The sequence below is a fragment of the Melozone crissalis genome, unplaced genomic scaffold, assembly GCF_028551555.1.
Source record: "Melozone crissalis strain CALT ecotype California unplaced genomic scaffold, PUWL_Pcris_2 ptg000079l_1, whole genome shotgun sequence".
Lineage (NCBI taxonomy): Eukaryota > Metazoa > Chordata > Aves > Passeriformes > Passerellidae > Melozone > Melozone crissalis.
In genome coordinates this window covers 4682827-4703719 of record NW_026535856.1, presented here as the reverse complement: position 1 = coordinate 4703719, position 20893 = coordinate 4682827, and the positions used below count along the sequence as shown (strand labels likewise).

Here is a 20893-nt window from a genome sequence, read left to right as displayed (position 1 = left end):
TGAGACAAAGGGCAGGAGTGGGGTCAGGGTTTGGTGGGAATTGTCTGGGAAACGGGGACAGGTGAGTCCCAATAGCTGGCCAATAGCACCAACATTATAACCACCAACAGCAGCAGCAGCAGCAGATTTGGCACAGAAATTGGATCCGGAATCCTCGTCCATGAGGTTGTTCATGGTCAGCGTCACCGAGCTCTGCCCATTGTCCCTGGAGATCGTGAACCGGCCCTTGACCGAAGGCGCGTACATGAAGCTCCAGCCCTCCTTCCTGATGCTCCCGACCCATTCCAGCCCCTGCCCGGGTCTCTGGCGGACCCAGAACATGGTGATACCGCCGACATCGAACCCGGACCCTCGGCACAGCAATGTCAGGGACCCACCGGGGGGCTGGAGGTCCCCCCCGCACTCCAGCAGGGTCACGGCCACCCGGAGCCCTGTGGGACAAAGGGGAGATGGGGATGAGAAACCTGATTGGCTGTGGGCCTGCATTGGGCAAGTCCAGCTGGGAAAAGGAATTGCACCCACACGGTAGGGTGACCAGTGTGAGGAGGAGAAGGACAAAGTGCCACAATCTGGGGCCCAGAGTCAGGATTTGGGTCAAGGGTTGAGCTTTGGCCTCATCCGCATCTCCCCTTTGTCCCACAGGGCTCCGGGCGGCCGTGACCCTGCTGGGGTGCGGGGGGACCTCCAGCCCCCCGGGGAGTTCCTGCGCTCCCTCTGCCGAGCGTCCGGGTTCAGTTTCGGGAGCTGTGACATATTCTGGATTCGCCAGAAACCCGGGCAGGGGCTGGAATATGTCGCAAGGATCCACAGCAGTGGTGCTTACGCCAACTACGCGCCATCGGTCAAGGGCCGGGTCACGATCTCCAGGGACAACAGGCAGAGATGGGTGATGCTGACCATGAACAACCTCAAGGACAAGGATTCTGGATCCTATTTCTGTGGCAGAAGTGTTGTTGGTAGTGCTGGTTGGAACGCTGCTGCAGGTATTGGTCACTCTCATGTTTCGGTTGCATTTGGCCATGTTCCTGTTCCCCGGTCCCCACCTATCTCCATTCTCTGGACCCTTCCCCAAAACCCCAAGCCTGGACCCCATTCCTGTCCCCATGTCCCAATCTTGGAGTGGTTCGGCCCAAAATCCGCTCTCTGCACATTACTACAAAGTTGACTCAAACCTTAACCCTTGGCTTGAAGTATCCACTTTCAGAATCAAGTTTTGGGGCACAAAGTGGACATTTGGGGTCGCGAGTTGTGGTTTGGGGTCAGGGGGTGAGATTTGGGGCTGAGGCAGAGCAAGGTTGGGATCAATGGCCAAGGGCTGGGTGTGGGCTGGGGGTCTGGAGGAAGGGTCTGGGCAACGGGGACGGGGGGGACGAGGAGATGGGGACAGCAAGGGCATCGTCACTATAATCAGCAGGAGCAGCACCCCCAGCACCAGGAGCTTTGACACACAAATAGGATCCGGAATCCTCGTCCTTGAGGTTGTTCATGGTCAGCGTCACCAAGCTCTTCCCGTTGTCCCTGGAGATCCTGAACCGGCCCTTGACTGACGGTGCGTACTCGGTGTAACCTCCACTGTCACTGATCCTTGCGACGTATTCTAGCCCCTGCCCGGGTCTCTGGCGGATCCAGCCCATCCCAAAATTCCCAAAACTGAACCCAGACCCTCGGCAGAGGAGGCGCAGGGACCCCCCGGGGGGCTGGAGGTCCCCCCCGCACTCCAGCAGGGTCACGGCTGCCCGTGTTGGAAAAGAAATGAAATTGCGCAAAATGTGTAATTATAGTTTAGTTATGAGTTGTGTGTGAATTGGTTTGTTAAAAGCAGTTTTGCAGTTTTGCAGCCGTTGATAGTGTGTGTGTTTGGTTTGTGTGTAACTTAGCAGGTAGTCTTAGGAATTTAGTAAATAATTAAACTAGTGCAGGAGAGTAAGAATGCTAACCTGTCTGAAGGCAGCATACAATGCTCTTAGAATAAGATAAGCAGAAGATTTATGATCTTGCCTGTGAACTAAGGAATGTATCACAAGGGAACTGTTTCTTGGAGACTTTGTTGTGAATCGCATGTATAAGATGGAAGCACCCATATGTGAAATCGGGGGCTTGGGTTTTTGGGACGTGAGTCCCCCAGCACCCCGGGCCCGTAATAAAGCACCCACAAAACTTATCCGAGTTTTGTGCCATTTATCAATCGGGCAACAGTTTTTCTGGCGACCGCGGCAGGACTCCAAAGGCAGCTGGGGCGGTTCCGCATTCCGATCCACTCCAAGCCGGCACCGAGCACTTCTCGGGGAGACATCGGTCGTGCCCGACGCCGCGCCTGTTGGACAACTGCCAAGGTAAGCCTGAAGGTGCTTTATATTGGAAAAAGGTGATAATTGGATTTGGATTTGGTGGTTGGTAAAAAGCCTAGGCTCCGGCCATAAGACGTCTAAGGACGCAGGACCGGAACTCGCCTCCTGTTTTTGTTTGGGAAGGACGGCGAGAAGGTATATTGGTTTAAGGTGTATTGGTTTACTGGAACTAAAGGTGGAATTAAAGGCTGTAATATGATGTCTTTTAAAACTTTTAAAACCTTTGTGCAAGCCAATGGTAAAATACCTGGAAATACACCATTAGGTTGTATATTGAAACGGTGGAAAAGTGAGGGGTATTATCAAGAATTGGATAAAAGTAAAATGATAGATTATTGTAATCATTGGTGGCCTGAATGTGAGATTGGGCAAGCGGGATGGCCGGTGAATGGTACACTGGAATTGGAGATAATGGAATCTTTGATGCAATTTTTAAGGAGAAATGAGAAATGGGATGAAATACCATATTTGGATTTGTTTTTCGTTTTGTACCGGAAAGATGAATGGCAAAAGGAGTGTGGTATTTTGGTTTTAGAAGTGAATGATGAAAGGGAGTGTGTGGGATGTAAAGAAAGAAAGGAGCGTAATTTGTATCCTTCAGTTGAGGAAGATTTGTCTTATTGTATAGCACGCCCGAGGGCTCCGGTTGCTCCTAATGTGCCCCCTGCTCCCCCTGCGGATATAGCTATAAAAACGGGATCTAGTGAGAGTGATAGTGATGGTGGTGATGGTGAAAGGAATGAGAGTGTTAAAAGAACTCCGTTAGCAGGGCGGACTCGCAAGGGGAGGAAGGGGCAGAAGGGGCCACAGTTAATTGCGCCATTAAGGGAAGCTGTGGGACCACAGGGAGAAAGGATGCTTATAAAGGTGCCTTTCTCCCCCGGGGATTTGGTAATATGGAAGCAATCAGCGGGGAGTTATCGGGAGGATCCCGAAAGGGTGGCAAGGTGGTTAAAATGGTAATAAAGACTCAGAATCCGGACTGGAATGATTTACAGGTATTATTAGATACTATAATGGATTCCACAGAAAAGGAAATAGTTATTAAAGCCACTAGAGAAAAGGCTCGTGAGGAGATACGGTTGAGACAACTAAATGAAACAGTTGATGAATTGGTACCTAGTGAGGAACCAAGGTGGGACCCAAACTCTACGGGAGGAATAAGGGCTGTAAAACGATATCAGGAATTGTTGGTGGAAGGAATTAGGACAGGAATACCTAAGACTATGAACTGGTCTAAGCTGTATTCGGTCAAGCAGGACAAGAATGAGTCACCGTCTGCCTTTTTAGAACGATTAAAAGACATGGCTCGGAAGTTTACTAATTTAGATGTAGAGGATCAATCAGGAAAACTTCAATTGGCATTGTTGTTAATGGGGCAATCACAAGAAGATATTAGGAAAAAGTTACAAAAGTTGGAAGGAGAGGACACTGGAAGTTTGGACAAAATGTTGGAGGTAGCGTGGAAGGTATACAACAACAGGGAAAAAGAAACTGCAAAAAGACAACAAGCTAGTATTCTGGCTGTAATACAACAGACAGGGGTAGGAGGAAGACCCATTAGGGGTCAAGGTCGGGGAGGAGCTAATCACGGACAAAGGGGGCTGGCAAGAGGTCGGGGAGGATTTGGGTTTGCACCTAACACGGGGAGGTTGGATCCAAACCAGTGTGCGTTTTGCCGACAGTTAGGACACTGGAAAAATGAATGCCCGGTTAGAGGAGGTATGGGCATGGGAAACATAGGATTAAGGACAGGTCCAATGGGGAATGCTCCTGTGGGAGGATTCACGGGAGGACCAGCAGAAGTCGCTCAAGCACTAGTTTTGGGAAACTATCAGAATCAAGGCTGACTAGAAAAGGATCTTAGGGTAGTTTTAGAGATAGATGGAAAGGATCAAGAATTTATGGTAGACACTGGAGCAACCTATTCTGTACTTAATAGACTATTGGGACCTTTGAGTGACACAACAGTACAGGTGGTGGGGGCAACAGGGAAGCTAGAGGAACAACCATTTTTACAACCTTTAAATCTTAGGTTTGGGGGGAAGGAATTAGATCACCAATTCTTGTATATGCCAAACTGCCCCACACCCCTTCTTGGCAGAGACCTGTTGTCCCGACTTAATGTGAAAATAATATTTGAAGGGGGAAGGGTGAAATTGGAAATACCTGAGGAACAAATAGCAGGCATTTTTGTGATCAAGGAAGTGGATGCCTCTCCTATTCTAGAAGAAATTGAGCAGGCTGTAGTACCCTGGATATGGGAGTCAGGGGTTCCCGGAAAATCTAAAGCTGCGCAGCCCGTAAAGGTGGAACTAAAGGAACGGGCCCAACCAGTGAGGGTAAAGCAATACCCCTTGAAGCTTGAGGCAAGGAGGGGAGTAGCCCCATTAATTAAACAATTTTTGGCTCAAGGAATATTACAGGAATGTGAATCGGAGTATAATACTCCAATTTTTCCAGTAAAGAAACCTAATGGTAAGTACCGTTTGGTACAGGACTTAAGGGCTATTAATGAAATAGTGAAAGACATACATCCAGTTGTTGCTAATCCTTATACCTTGTTAACATCTGTATCGGAGGAGTTTAAATGGTTCTCAGTGATTGACCTTAAAGATGCCTTCTTCTGCATCCCACTGGCAGTAGAGAGTAGGAAATATTTTGCCTTTGAGTGGGAGAGTCCTGATTCTGGGAGAAAGAAGCAGCTTACATGGACCAGAATCCCACAAGGATTTAAATGGTCCCCCACTATTTTTGGAAATCAACTGGCCAAGGAGCTGGAGGAATGGAAGATAACCCAGGTAACAATATCCCCATCCTTGTATGTAGTCCTGCAGTACGTGGACGACATCTTTCTGGCTACTAAGGAAAGGGAAATGTGTGTGGAATTAACAATTAAATTACTCAACATGCTGGGCCAAGCAGGGTATCGGGTTTCTAAGGAAAAAGCTCAACTGGTCAAAAATAGCGTTATTTATCTCGGTTGTGAGATCACACAAGGGCAGAGACGTTTGGGAGTAAACCGAATAGAGGCAATATGTGCTATTCCTTTGCCTCGTAACCATCAGGAATTGAGATCTTTTCTAGGAATGGTGGGATGGTGTCGACTGTGGATCATGAATTTCGGTCTCCTAGCCAAGCCGCTGTATGAGGCCTTGAAGCAGCATCGGCTGGAGTGGACAACACAGCAAAAGAAGGCCTTCCAGGAATTGAAGCAGGCACTAAAGGAGGCCCCAGCCCTAGGACTCCCTGACCTGACCAAGGAATTCCAGTTGTACGTGAATGAGAGGCAAAAACTGGCATTGGGGGTCCTCACCCAGAAGGTGGGATCCTGGAAGAGGCCAGTGGGATACTTCTCTAAACAACTGGATTCGGTAAGTTCCGGGTGGCCCTCGTGTTTACGAGCTGTGGCGGCAACAATAATTCTTATTCAAGAGGCCCGGAAATTGACTTTGGGGGCAAAAATTAAAGTGTTTGTTCCCCATATGGTCATGGCTGTTTTGGAGCAAAAGGGGGGTCACTGGTTATCATCCAGTCGAATGTTGCAATACCAGGCTACCCTGAGAGAACAGGATGATATTGAAATAAAGACTACTAATCATGTTAATCCAGCAGAATTTTTACGCAGTGACCAGGAGGCTGGGGGACTGGTGCACGATTGCGTAGACGTAATTGAACAAGTATATGCCAGCAGACCCGACTTAAAGGATGAACCATTGGAAGACCCTGAATGGGAACTATACACCGATGGATCCAGTTTTGTCGAGAATGGGACTCGCTGTGCCGGGTATGCAGTGGTAACATTGGATCAGGTAATAGAGGTAAGGACTTTGTTACCTGGAACTTCGGCCCAGAAGGCAGAGGTGATTGGACTCACCAGAGCCCTGTATTTGAGCAAGGACAAAAGGGTTAATATCCGGACAGATTCTAAATATTCCTTTGGTGTGGTTCATGTACATGGGGCGTTATGGAAGGAAAGGGGGCTATTGAATTCACAGGGAACCAACATCAAGCACCGGGAAGAAGTACTACAGCTACTGGATGCAGTACATAGTCCCAAAGCAGTTGCAGTTATGCATGTTAGAGGACATCAGACTGCGGAAGGAGACGTTTACCGAGGAAACCGATTTGCTGATGTTACAGCACGGCAAGTGGCACGGGAAATATGGACTCAAATGGCATTGGTACCGGTAAGAACGAATCCGGCTACCCCTTACCTGAATCAGGAGCCCAAATATTCAATAGAAGATGGAAAACTAATAAACTTGCTAGGGGCACAGAGGAATCAACTTGGGTGGTATGTTACACCAATGGGACAAATAGTAGTACCTACTCGCATAATGAAATTTATTTTGGAATCAGAACATAACAAATGTCATTGGGGGGCAGAAGTATTGGTAAAATTTTTGAAAAATGAGATAATCTCTAATCAGATGTTAACAATGGCAAAAAGAGTTAATGCAATGTGCCCGGTATGTTTAGGAGACAAATACAAATGGGAAAGCTGCAAGTCGGGCCACAACCGGGAGATTACTGGCAAGTTGATTTTTCCGCATTGCCTAGGGCACAGGGATACAGATACTTGTTAGTGTATGTATGTACGTTTTCAGGGTGGCCAGAAGCTTTTCCATGTAGAACTAATCAGGCTAAGGAGGTGGTAAAAACCTTGTTAAAAGAAATAATACCAAGATTTGGAGTACCTTTAGGATTGTCATCAGATAGGGGTCCGCATTTTTTAGCCGGGGTAGTGCAGGAATTAGCACGACTGTTAGATATAACCTGGAATTTGCATACCCCCTGGAGACCTCAGTCTAGTGGGCAGGTGGAAAGGATGAATCAAACCCTGAAAGTACAAATCAAAAAGATTTGCCAGGAAGCTTAGCTGCACTGGCCTCAAGCTTTGCCTTTGGCCCTACTCAGGATTCGAATTAAGCCAAGGGAAAAGGTAGGCGTAAGTCCATATGAGATACTATATGGCAAACCATATCATGCAACTGTATTACAAGGGGAGGTACATGTGAGTGGGGACCAGACAATTGCAGAGTATGTTATGTCACTTAATAAGATCTTGAATTCTTTAAGAAATACTTTACAGTGGAATAGACCGCTCACGCTGGAGAATTCGGTCCACGACATTCAGCCTGGGGACCAGGTGTACGTCAAGAAGTGGATCACGGATCCTCTACGGGAATCATGGAGTGGACCCCACCAGGTGATGATGACGACCTACACGGCGGTGAAGGTCCAGGGGATGGATGCTTGGATCCATTACACCAGGGTAAAGAAGGCACCGTTCCAATGGGAAACCCAGATGGTGTCTCCAACCCGGATGATCTTCCGCGCAAAGCCGCCTTCTTAATTATATTACTGCTAGTGATCATGAGACTATTACCCGTTCAAGGGTCTACTCTAGTACAGGTTGAAGAAACAAAGGTTACAGTCATGGAAGGGATGGATGTTCAATTAACTTGTGTTATATTTGACAGCCAGAGAGTTGAGGCCGGTGAAGTTATTGCAATATGGCAACGGGGGGCTGAAAGAAGCCGAGGCAAGATCGGAGTCGGTTGGGATCAGGATAAACAACAAGGAAACACGGTACTGAATCTTACTAAGGTAACCACAAACGATACGGGAGAATATACATGTTTGGTCAAGAGACGGGATAGTTTTGATTACAAAAGAGTGAGTATGAGGGTTTTGCCATGGACAGGGGATCGTGCTGAAAACATAAAGGTTGATCCAGTATCAATGGCAGCGGACATGTGGGATGGGTCACCCCTTAGAATAAATTGTTCCTTCCTAGTAAGATCAAGATATCAAAGGAACCTATGGGTCAAAAGGTGGAGGCAAAATAGGGAACTGACCTGGGACAGAATAGAGGACAGGACAGTTGGTGGGAGAAGGAAGGCAAAGGTTGTGGGTGGTTGAATGTCACTAATCGTAGAATAGGAAATGCATGGTGGAGGCATGACAGAATGATGTTATCCTTACAGAGACACGGTAGAAGGGGTAGACGGGAGGCTAATGATACAATAGAACGGAATACTGAGCAGGAAAACTTAGTGGTAGGATTAATTAGAGATTTTGGGATCATGCAGAACGTGACTAAAATAACAGCTTGCCTACCATTACCACAGGCTGCAGGTGAACCTATTCCCTGGGGAATAATACCGGTAACCAAAATGCCTGAAACATTTAAGAATGTTTCATGGTCCTGCCAGTCAGTTCCCAAACCAGTGGATGTATGGAGGGATTTGTGTATGACCATTCGGGCTATGACTAGAGAGGAATGTGAAAAGAAGCCCAATCATTATGGTTGGATTCAAAATACCAGGAGGTGTTTAATTGCAACCCCAATAGATGAGCCATGCAATACAGCACGAATAAGAACGAAATCCCACCGAAATGAGATGAGTTGTCAGAATGTCACACAGAATTTTGAAACCTGGAATAGTTGGAAGACATTATGGGGACCTAGTGTTTTGGAACACTATAATTACCTTGGGGAAGTACAATGGTGCATCCAATGGTCAGGAGTAAAGAATCAGTCACATTATAGGGCCCTCATCACATCTACATCTTCCCGAGAGTTCAGACCGCAGAAAGAGGATTGGAATTGTACTGAGGTTTTTACATGTGATACACCGGAAGACCGAATTGGATTGGTACCGGTGAAAATGGCATTAAAGTGGGGATGCGAGTGTAGGGGATATGATCATACGGTTAGCAAAGAGTCCATGGAGGGACCTATAGATTGCAGATATACTACTGTGCATAGCCCTAGAAATCTAGTCTGGGTGTTGGGACATGGACAGTGGACCGCACATTTACCTCTAGATGGATCAGTAACACAAATCACCCTAGGGGTTCCCACATTGTGTCCATACTGGAAACAGAATAGATTGATCCAAAGGAAAGCACTCAGAAAGAGGGAAGGATCCCTAGAGGAGCAGTGGCATGAACCTGGCTCAGGAGTACACTTTGGATGGATATTAGAATCATTATTCCCTCCGGTAGCGACATATCGAAATAGGGAAATGCTCAACAACTTGTTAGGACAGACAGAAAGGTTGGCAGCAGCTACTAAGAAGGGATTTAAAGATCTAAATTTGCAATTGCAAGCTACATCAAGAATGACCCTACAAAACAGAATGGCATTGGATTTGCTACTGTTAAGAGAACATGGAGTTTGTGGTTACCTGAGTAGGAGAATAGATCATTGCTGTGTACACATTCCAAATGTTACACTTGAAATTGAGAAAGATATTTCTTAACTGGCAGAAGTGGAAACAAAAACCAAGGAAATTGAAAAGGAAGCACAGCATAACTGGATAGGAGCAGTATTTGATTCTTTGGGGCTTCACCTGTCTGGCTGGATTACATCTGCTATACAGTATGCACTAATGTTTTTAGTATTTTTAGTGACTATATGGATTGTATATAGATGCCTCTTAGGAGTGATCGAAAAGGAAAAGAAGCGATCTCTCCGGTTGCTGAAGGCCATGACCCGCGGGCGGCAGAATGAAGAACACTCCCCACCTCGTTATGAAGATGTTACTGTCAATACTGTTGATTGAGCATCCTTGCAGTAGGACTGAAGGATGCTCAAAAGGGGGGAAATGTTGGAAAAGAAATGAAATTTAGCAAAATGTGTAATTATAGTTTAGTTATGAGTTGTGTGTGAATTGGTTTGTTAAAAGCAGTTTTGCAGTTTTGCAGCCGTTGATAGTGTGTGTGTTTGGTTTGTGTGTAACTTAGCAGGTAGTCTTAGGAATTTAGTAAATAATTAAACTAGTGCAGGAGAGTAAGAATGCTAACCTGTCTGAAGGCAGCATACAATGCTCTTAGAATAAGATAAGCAGAAGATTTATGATCTTGCCTGTGAACTAAGGAATGTATCACAAAGGAACTGTTTCTTGGAGACTTTGTTGTGAATCGCATGTATAAGAGGGAAGCACCCATACGTGAAATCGGGGGCTTGGGTTTTTGGGACGTGAGTCCCCCAGCACCAAGGGCCCGTAATAAAGCACCCACAAAACTTATCCGAGTTTTGTGTCATTTATCAATCGGGCAACACCCGGAGCCCTGCGGGACGAAGGGGAGATGGGGATGGGGCGATGCAAAAGTCAGGCAGAGGTGTCCAATTAATTAATGGGTGGATTTGGGCTCATTGCAGGGTTTAAGGAATTTTTCAATACAGGAGACCTCTGCTGGACATTTGAGGCAAGAAAAAAGGATTCTGGGGCAAAAGCAGAGAAGCTTTGCGGATGGGGGAGTGGCCGTGACCCTGCTGGAGTGCGGGGGGGGACCTCCAGCCCCCCGGGGGCTCCATGCGCCTCCTCTGCCGAGGGTCCGGGTTCAGTTTTGGGAATTTTGGGATGGGCTGGATGCACTGGAGACCCAGGCAGGGGTTTGAGTGGGTCGGAACCATCACCAGCAGTGGTGGCGTCACCAGGAACGCGGATTCCGTCAAAGGCCGGGTCACAATCTCCAGGGACAACGGGCAGAGCTCGGTGACGCTGACCATGAACAACCTCAAGGACGAGGATTCCGGATCCTATTTCTGCACCAAGGACACCGATGGTCACGGTGCTTATGCTGATGCTGGTTGGGGAGGATGGAACAGCAAAGCCTTATCAATATGGGTATATTGATAATATCAATAAGTCGGGTAAAAAATGTTGAGAATATGGAGACCATCAGAGAGATTGAAATGAAAGCAAGCTTTGAGATCCCTCAGGGACTGAACAACTGGAAAACAACGGCGTGGCCGGCTGAAGGTGAGCCCATTTTGATGGAACAACACCCTCTGCCTGCAGACAGCTCCAAGGGTCAGAGCGACCCTACAGCTTGGCAGAAGGGCCCAAAGAGGAGTTTTTAGGGTTTAAAGTTACTCCAAAAAGGAGTTTTTAGGGTTTAAAGTTCTTCCAAAGAGGAGTTTTTAGGGTTTAAAGTTGCTCCAAAGAGGAGTTTTTAGGGTTTCCAAAGAGCAGGTTTTAGACTTGGCAGAAGGGTGCCAAAGAGGAGTTTTTAGGGTTTAAAATGTAATAGAGTACGGTAATGAAAGGCTTCTTTTAGGGTGTATGGAAATGCTGTAGGGTTTGTATATTGTATTAGATTGGTTAGTGAGAATTAGAATATTCTACAGAGAAGAAGATTTATTGTATTGTGGTGGGAACCTCACTCTCTTACCCTTTTATTCTCTTACAGTTTTATGTTCTTACCCTTTTACACTCTTACCATTTTATTCACTGACTTTCACTCTCTTAGCCTTTTTATTCTCTCACCCTTTTACTCATTTACCCTTTTTACTCTCTTACTCTCTTCCCGTCTCATCCTCTCTCCCCTCTCTTCTCTCAGCCCTGCTCCAGCTGTGCCTGGCAGCTCCCAGCAGGGCCCTGCAGTTCGTCCTTTGCAATAAACCCCAAATTCCAGACCTGGCTGCAGAGATCTCTCGTATCCGTCCGTCTGTCCCGGCCGTCCTGCTCCCGGATGCTCCTGCAGTGCTGGATGGGGAATGGGGCCAAGCCCGGCACGTCAATAGAAGCAACACCATAAGTACCATCAGGAGTATAAGCATATTTGGCACAGAAATAGTATCCGGAATCCTCGTCCTTGAGGTTGTTCATGGTCAGCGTCACCGAGCTCTGCCCGTTGTCCTTGGAGATCGTGAACCGGCCCTTGACCGAATTTGCGTAGCTGGTGCTGCCAGTGGTGCTGATATCTGCAATGAACTCCAGCGCCTGCCCGGGTCTCTGGCGGATCCAGGCCATCACAATAATCCCAAAATCGATCCCGGGCGCTCGGCAGAGGAGGCGCAGGGATCCCCCGGGGGGCTGGAGGTCCCCCCCACACTCCAGCAGGGTCACGGCTGCCCGGAGCCCTGTGGGACAAAGGGGAGATGGGGGTGAGTGGATGCAAAAGTCAGGTGGAGGTGTCCAATTAATTAATGGGTGAACTGGGGCTAATTGCACAGTTTAAGGCACTTTATCATTCTGGAAAACTCTGTTGGAGATTTGGGGACAAACAAAGGGAATTGGGGGCAAAACCAGTGAAGGTTTGGGGATCGGAGAGCGGCCGTGACCCTGCTGGAGTGCGGGGGGAACCCCCAGCCCCCTGGGGGGTCCCTGCACCTCCTCTGCCGAGGATCCGGGTTCAGTTTCTGCAATTTCAGAATGTTCTGGATCCGCCAGAGACCCAGGTAGGGGTTGGAATACGTCGCAGCGATCAAGAACGATGGATCCAGCTACACCTACGCATCATCAGTGCAGGGCCGGTTCAGGATCTCCAGGGACAACGGGCAGAGCTCGGTGACGCTGACCATGAACAGCCTCAAGGACGAGGATTCCGGATCCTATTTCTGCGTGAAAGCTGCCTCTGATACTTGGGGTGCTGCTGCTGATGGTATTGACCCCATCCCCATGGCCGTGTCCCCACCCTTCCAGGTTCCCCAGACCCTTCTCCCAAACTCTGCCCCTGACCCCATTTCTGACAACATCTCCCAACCCTGCCCTGGCTCTGCCCAAAATTCTCCGCTCTTGGCCACAAAATTGACCGAAATCTTAACCCTTGACCAGAAGTATCCACTTTCAGAATCAAGTTTTGGGGTAGAAAGAGGAGATTTGGGGTCAGGAGTTGTGGTTTGGGGTCAGCGGGTGAGAATTGGGGCCGAGGCAGAGCAAGGTTGGGATCAATGGTCAAGGGCTGGGTGTGGGCTGCGGGTTTGGGTGAAGGGTCTGGGGAACGGGGACAGGGGGGGACACGGGGATGGGGACACAACCATCATCATCACCTCAATTAGCAGCAGGACCACCAAAACCTATACCAGAAGATTTCTCGCAAAAATAAACGGCGGAATCCTCATCCCTGAGGTTGTTCATGGTCAGCGTCACCGAGCTCTGCCCGTTGTCCCTGGAGATCCTGAACCGGCCCTTGAAGGATGGATTGCAGTAGGTGTTCCCACTGCTGGCGATCACCGCAAGCCCCTCCAGAGTCTGCCCGGGTTTCTGGCACATCCACATCATCCCAAAACTGCCGAAACTGAACCCAGACCCGCGGCAGAGGAGTCGCAGGGACCCCCCGGGGGGCTGGAGGTCCCCACCGCACTCCAGCAAGGTCACGGCCGCCCGGAGCCCTGCGGGACAAAGGGGAGATGGGGATGGGAAACCTGATTGGTCCAGGGCCTCAGAGTGGGCTTAGCCATTTGGAAAAAAGGGACAGGACCCACCTGGGAGGAGGAGGGTGATGAACGGCAAGGGTCCAAATTTGGGGCCAATAGTTGGGATGTTGGGGTCAAGGGTTGAGCTTTGGCCTCATCCCCATCTCCCCTTTGTCCCACAGTGCTCCAGGCAGCCGTGACCCTGCTGGAGTGCGGGGGGCACCTCCAGCCCCCCGGGGGATCCCTGCGCCTCCTCTGCCGAGGGTCTGGGTTCGATTTTGGGAAATTTGCAATGGGCTGGATCCGCCAGAGACCCGGGCAGGGGCTGGAATTCATCGCCAGCGTCAACAGTGATGGTGGCAGCACCAGGTACGTGGATTCAGTCCAGGGCCGGTTCACGATCTCCAGGGAGAACGGGCAGAGCTCGGTGGCGCTGACCATGAACAACCTCAAGGGCGAGGATTCCGGATCCTATTTCTGTGCCAAATCTTCTGGTGTTAGCACTGCTCTTACTGCTTTTGTTGGTGTTTGGGTTGGTGTTTGGGGTCCTGGCCTCGTCCCTGTCCCCAGCTGTCCCCAAACCCTTCCCCAAACCCCCCTGTCCCACTCCTGACCCTTTGTCCAAGCCCCGCCCCCTTTGCCCCAACGCTGCCCATTGGCCCCAAACCCTGCCCTGGGTCTGCCCCCAAACTCAACTCTCGGCCCCAAATCTCCCACTTGTGCCCCAAAATTGCCCCAAAGGGCCGACATTTGGGCACAGCGGGTGAGGTTTGGGTCAGCGGCTGTGGCTGGGAGCCCAGAGTGGGGATTTGGGGCAGAATCGGGCGAGTTTTGGGGCCAAAGCTGGTGGGTTTGGGGCAGAACTAGTTTGGGGGTTTGGAGTCTTTAGTCTCTATTGGTGGAAATGGGGGAGATCTCGGCAAAGGGGTCAAGAATGAGGTCAAGGGCTGAGATTTGGGTAAAGGTTCTGAGATTTGGGGATAAGAGGGGCTCAGGCACGGGCGCTGCCACCACCGGCATGGTCAATGTAAGCAGCAGCAGCCCAAGCAGCACCAGCAGCTTTGGCACAGAAATAGGATCCGGAATCCTCATCCTTGAGGTTGTTCATGGTCAGAGTCACCGAGCTCTGTCCGTTGTCCCTGGAGATCCTGAACTGGCCCTTAACCGAATCTGCACAGTTGGCGCTGCCACTGCTGTAGACCCCTGCGAGCCACTCCAGCCCCTGCCCGGGTCTCTGGCGGACCCAGTGCATGGAGACACTGCCAAAACTGAAGCCAGACCCTCGGCAGATGAGGCGCAGGGACCCCCCGGGGGGCTGGAGGTCCCCCCCGCACTCCAGCAGGGTCACGGCCGCCCGGAGCCCTGCAGGGCAAAGGGGAGTTTGGGATGAGGCCAAAGCTCAACCCTTGACCCAAACCCTGAACCTTGGCCCCAAATTTGGAGCCTGGGAGTTCATCATCCTCCTGTCAGGGCGGTCCCGCCCCTTTTTACAGCAAGCCACACCTACTTTGACCCCACAGCCAATCAGGTTTCTCATCCTCATCTCTCCCCTTTGTCCCGTAGGGCTCCGGGCGGCCGTGACCCTGCTGGAGTGCGGGGGGGACCTCCAGCCCCCTGGGGGGTCCCTGACGTTGCTGTGCCGCGCATCTGGGTTTGATTTTGGCAGTTTTGGGATGGGCTGGATGCGCCAGAGACCCGAGCAGACACTGGAATACATCGCCAGTATCAGCAACAGTGGTGGCAGCACTGACTACGCGCCATCGGTCAAGGGCCGGTTCACGATCTCCAGGGACAACCGGCAGAGCTCGGTGACGCTGACCATGAACAATCTCAAGGTCGAGGACTCCGGATCCTATTTCTGTGCCAAATGTGCTACTAGTGGTTATGGTGGTGGTGTTGCTGGTTTTAGTGACAATTCCAGCAGTGGCCCCAGCCCTATGACGGTCACTAGATGTCTCCACTCCCAGTCATCCTTCCTCCAGAGCCCAGCTTTTCTCCCAAGTGTTAAAGAGTTTCCCCCAAACTCCGCCCCTGCTGCCTACACTCTACACTTTAACTCAATTTTGCCAATTTCACCAAAATCTCCCCTAGCTCCCTGGGCCCTGATTGGAGGAGGCCTGGACTGGAGCCCAGGGGTGAAGATTTGGGGCCAGTGGTTGAGTTTTGGGGCAGGAGCAGGGGAGGGTTTGGGGTCTGTGGCCACTGATGTTGCAAATGGAGTGAAAAGGTCAAGGAGTGCGTCAAGAAGAGAGGTTTGGGATGAAAATCAGAGCTTTAGGGACAAAATGAAGGGAGTGGGGCAAAAAGAATGGCCTGGAGGCAATCACCAATATTGTCACCATTGTTACCAGCAGCCCAGCAACCACTACAATAAGGTATGGCACAGAAATAGGATCCGGAATCCTCATCCTTGAGGTTGTTCATGGTCAGCGTCACTGAGCTCTGCCCGTTGTCCCTGGAGATCCTGAACTGGCCCTTGACTGAATCCGCATAGCCGGTGTTGCCACCAGTGTTGGTGATCCCTGCGACGAATTCCAGTCCCTGCCCGGGTCGTTGACGCATCCAGCCCATCCCAAATTGTCCAAAATCGAACCCGGACCCTCGGCAGAGGAGTCGCAGGGACCCCCCGGGGGGCTGGAGGTCCCCCCCACTCTCCAGCAGGGTCACGGACGCCCGGAGCCCTGCGGGACAAAGGGGAGAGTGGGATGGGAAACCTGATTGGTTCAGGGCCGCAAACTGGGAGGGTCAAGGTTGATAAAGTATCGAGACCCACCTGGGATAAGGATGATGAACTCCAAGGGTCCCAATTTGGGGCCAAGAGTCAGGATTTGGGTCAAGGGTTGAGCTTTGGCCCCATCCCCATCTCCCCTTTTTCCCGCAGAGCTCCGGGCGGCCGTGACCCCGCTGGAGTGCGGAAGGGACCTCCAGCCCCCCAGGGGGTCCCTGCGCCTCCTCTGCCGAGGGGCCGGGTTCAGTTTTCGGGAGCTACGACATGTTCCAGGTCCGCCAGAGACCCGGGCAGGGGCTGGAATTCATCGCGTGGATCTGCAGCAGTGGTGCTTACACCAACTACGCGCCGTCGGTGCAGGGTCGGATCACGATCTCCAGGGACAACGGGCAGAGCTCGGTGACGCTGACCATGAACAACCTCAAGGATGAGGATTCCGGATCCTATTTCTGTGTCAAACGTTACACCAGTGGTTGCGGTAATGCTGCTATGCTTATGGTGTTTATGGTTGTTGTGGTCCCAAGCCCTCTCCTCTCTCTTCCCAAGCATCACAGAATTCTCTGATCCTTCCCCAAAATCCTGGCTCTTTTTCTAACATCTCAGATATTTTCCCCCAAACTCCACCATCACTTCCCCAATTCCCAATTTCCTCTAATTTTCCCCATTCCTCCCCAGTCTGGCCCTTCCCCTCCGTCCCAGTGCAGAATGGGGATCACTCCGGGGCCCTTTGCACACAACGCTTTTTGTGCAGCCGGCGCTCTGCCGCAGCGCCCCGAGGCTGAGTTTCCCTTTGCCAAACACAGATGTTCACAGTGACCAAAACCAGGAACTTTCTGTTTCCTTTCCTGCCCCGGCCGGGCCCTGGCAGCTGCCGGGGAGGAAGTGGGGGGAGGCTGCGGAGCCCCAGAATCGCGGCGTCTTCTCCTCCCTCCCTCCCTTTGTCCCACCTGGGGCTTCACTGCTCCCTCAGCGGCCGCGGTGTCTGGTGCTGCTCCTTGGGGCTGGGCTGGAATCCTCTCTGGGAGCTATGGAGAAAAAACCATTTTTTTAGCCAAAAACACATGAAAAAATTGGGGAAATTGAATTTTTCCACAAATTTTCACATTGATCCCCAGCCAAGGGCTCCATGCTGAGAGAAGCAGAAGGGTGCAAGGGTGTAGTCACCTGGAATGTTCCATTGGTCAAGGGCAGGGTCAGCACGGTCAGGGACAGTCCAGGAGCCAAAATGGCCCTGAATGGGCCCCGAGCTGAGGTGTGGGACCAGGAGCTGAGAATGTGGGGCAGGGCCAGGGCAGGGTTGGGGCACGGGGACAGTAATGGGGTCAGGGGCTGGGGATTGGGGGAAGGGGCTGGGGAACGGGGACAGGGGGGACACAGCGATAAGGGTGGGGTCAAAACCATCAGCAGCACCATTACCCCAACCAGCAGCAGCAGCTTTGGCATAGAAATAGGATCCGGAATCCTCGTCCTTGAGGTTGTTCATGGTCAGCAGCACCGAGCTCTGCCCCTTGTCCCTGGAGATCCTGAACCGGCCCTTGACCGATGGCGCGTAGCCGGTGGCTCCCCCAGTGTTGATCCCCGCGAGCCATTCCAGCCGCTGCCCGGGACTCTGACGGATTCATGACATGTCAAAATTCCCGAAACTGAACCCGGACCCTCGGCAGAGGAGGCGCAGGGACCCCCCGGGAGGGTTGGAGGTCCCCCCCGCACTCCAGCAGGGTCACGGCAGCCCGGAGCCCTGCGGGACAAAGGGGAGATGGGGATGAAGGAAAAAATCCACCCAAATCCTAATTCCTGCATCCAGATCCTGATGTTGGCCACACACTGTGTCACTTTGTTCTCCTCCCCATCCTGCTGGCCCTCCCAGGTGGGTTGACGTCCCTTTTGGCATCTGGTCACCCCCAGCCCAGCCCACACCCGGATCCGGGGCCTGATCTCCATCTCCCCTGGAGATGAGACCCAGGCAGGGGCTGGAGTGGCTCGCAGGATCAACACTGGTGGCAGCACCGGCTACGCGCCATCGGTCAAGGGCCGGGTCACGACCTCCAGGGACAACGGGCAGAGCTCGGTGACACTGACCATGAACGACGTCAAGGACGAGGATTCTGCCACCTATTTCTGTGCCAAATCTGGTTATGCTGGTGCTTGGGGTCCTGGTGCTTATGGTGAAGACCCCAGCGGTGGATCCACGCACCCATCTCAGCGTCCCCAGCTGTCCCCAAACCCCCAACATTTCCCCCAATCCTCAGTCCTGGGCCCATCCCCGCTTGGGGGTCTCTGTCCAAATCCCCACCAGGATGGGGCTGTGGGGATCCCTCTGGAGCCGTTTGGTTTCCCACCATCGCTCTCCTCACTGGGCTGTGGCATTGGGGAGGTGCCGGCGACTCACGGCCCCAGCAGCACACACAGAACTCAATGGCGCCGCTCACCGCGAGAGGTTTGTGGCCAATCACACAAAGCAAAGGCAGATTGACACGGTAGGGCTGGATCTGGGACGTCCTCGTCAGTTTTTGGGAATTTGGTTTGGACGTGGAGCCCAGAGCTGAGGTTTGGGGCCAAGAGCTGAGATTGGGGCAGAGCCAGTTCAGAGCTGGGACACGGCGACAGGAATGGGGTCAGGGGCTGGGGACTGGGGGAAGGGTCTGGGGAACGGGGACAAGGGGGAAACAGCCATGGGGATGAGGTCAAAACGACAGGCGTCATTAGCAGCAGCATTGTTATAATAACCCCTGGAACAGAAATAGGATCCGGAATCCACGACCTTGAGGTTTTTTCACGGTCAGCGTCACCGAGCTCTGCCCGTTGTCCCTGGAGATCCTGAACCAGCCCTTGACCAACGATGCATAGAAGGTCCTGCCACCACTGCTGATCCCCGCGAGCCACTCCAGCCCCTGCCCGGGTCTCTGACGGACCCAGCTCATGGACTGACCCCCAAAATTGAACCCAGATGCGCGGCACAGTAAGGTCAGGGACCCCCCTGGGGGCTGGAGGTCCCCCCGCACTCCAGCAGGGTCACGGCCACCCGGAGCCCTGCGGGACAAAGCGGAGATGATTAAAAATGAGAAATGTGATTGCTCCAGAAGGGGAAAAGGTGCGTGTGCTCCAGGAAAAAGGGGTGGAGCCCACCTGGGAGAGCCAGCAGGAGCAGCAGGACCTGGAGCCAGGGGGAGCTCAGGGCCAAGCCCGGGATGTGCCGGGGTTGGGGTCCCGGAGGGGTTTGGGGGTTTTTAACGTGGTATTGCATTTGAAATCAATGTGGAACACTCAGGAAAAGGTGTCCAATTAATTAATGAGAATATTGAGTTAACTTGCAGATTTTGAGGAATGTCAGGATACCCGAAAAAATCTGGTGGAGATTTGGGACCAAACCAGTGATGTTATGAGTGAAATTGGTGAAGATTTGGGGATGGGGGAGCAGCCGTGACCCTGCTGGAGTGCGGGGGGGACCTCCAGCCCCCCGGGGGGTCCCTGTGCCTCCTCTGCCGGGGATCCGGGTTCAGTTTCGGCAGTTTTTCCATGCAATGGGTCCGACAGCGACCCGGGCAGGGGCTGGAATGGGTCGCGGGGATCAGGAGCGATGGTGCTGACACTGGCTATGCGCCATCGGTCAGGGGCCGGGTGAGGATCTCCAGGGACAACGGGCAGAGCTCGGTGACGCTGACCATGAACAACCTCAAGGACGAGGATTCCGGATCCTATTTCTGTGCCAAATGTGCTGCTGCTGGCAATTGGGGCGATGCTGCTGCTTATGCTGAAGACACCAGTTGTGGATGCACCCCCGTCCCCATGTCCCCCCCGTTTCAGGTCCCCAGAACCTTCCCTCAAACGTTACCCATTGACTCAGATCTTGACCCTTTGTCCCCAATCTCCCCCATTTGCCCAATGGTCAGCACTGACCCCAAACCCTCCCCTGCTCCTGCCCCACAACTCAACCATTGGCCCCAAACCTTCACCCCTGGCTCCAGTTCCGGCCTCCTCCAATCAGGGCCCCGGGAGCTGGGGGAGATTTGGGTGAAATGGGCAAAACTGGGGAGACAATCGAGACTAGGGGAAGGATGGGGCAAAGTCTGGGGGAAAATGGTGAAGATTTGACACAAAGGACTGGGATGCCGGGGAAGGATCTCTGGGCATTGGAGACATTTTTTGACCAACATGGGGGTGGTCTGCTAACAGAATTTTCGCCAATAAGAGCAGGACCAGAAAAACCATAATCATTATTGCTACGTTTGGCACAGAAATAAACAGCGGAATCTTCGTCCTTGACGTTGTTCATGGTCAGCGTCACCGAGCTCTGCCCGTTGTCCCTGGAGATCCTGAACCGACCATTGATTGATGGCGCGTGGTGGGTGGTGCCAACACCATTGATACTTGCGAGGTATTCCAGCGTCTTCCCAGATTTCTGGCGAATCCAGAACATTCCATAATTCCCAAAATCGAACCCAGACCCTCGGCAGAGGAGGCGCAGGGACCCCCCGGGGGGCTGGAGGTGCCCCCCGCACTCCAGCAGGGTCACGGCCACCCGGAGCCCTGCGGGACAAATGGGAGATGGGGATGAGGAACCTGATTGGTCGAGGGCCTCAAACCAGGCGTGGCCATATGGAAAATGGTGTGGGACCCACCTCGGAGGGCCAGCAGGGGCAGGAGCACACACCTGCTCCT

At 51.9% G+C, this 20893-nt stretch overlaps 3 gene segments (V, D, J or C); 2 read left to right on the top strand and 1 right to left on the bottom strand.

Moving 5' to 3' along the window:
- Positions 1 to 23: 23 nt before the first annotated feature.
- LOC128946299 (Ig heavy chain V region 914-like) lies at positions 24 to 12223 on the bottom strand (the record flags this gene model as incomplete). The annotated part of the segment is given in 2 exon segments: positions 24 to 44; positions 11885 to 12223. Coding segments are annotated over 2 exon segments (360 nt in total), but the record flags the coding sequence as incomplete, so codon positions are not given.
- An 818-nt stretch (positions 12224 to 13041) lies between these two features.
- Positions 13042 to 14273, top strand: LOC128946298 (immunoglobulin heavy variable 3-23-like). The segment is given in 3 exon segments: positions 13042 to 13056; positions 13697 to 14030; positions 14248 to 14273. Coding segments are annotated over 3 exon segments (375 nt in total).
- Positions 14274 to 14524: 251 nt separating this feature from the next.
- Positions 14525 to 16405, top strand: LOC128946296 (Ig heavy chain V region 914-like). The segment is given in 3 exon segments: positions 14525 to 14533; positions 15027 to 15449; positions 16388 to 16405. Coding segments are annotated over 3 exon segments (450 nt in total).
- Positions 16406 to 20893: the final 4488 nt, after the last annotated feature.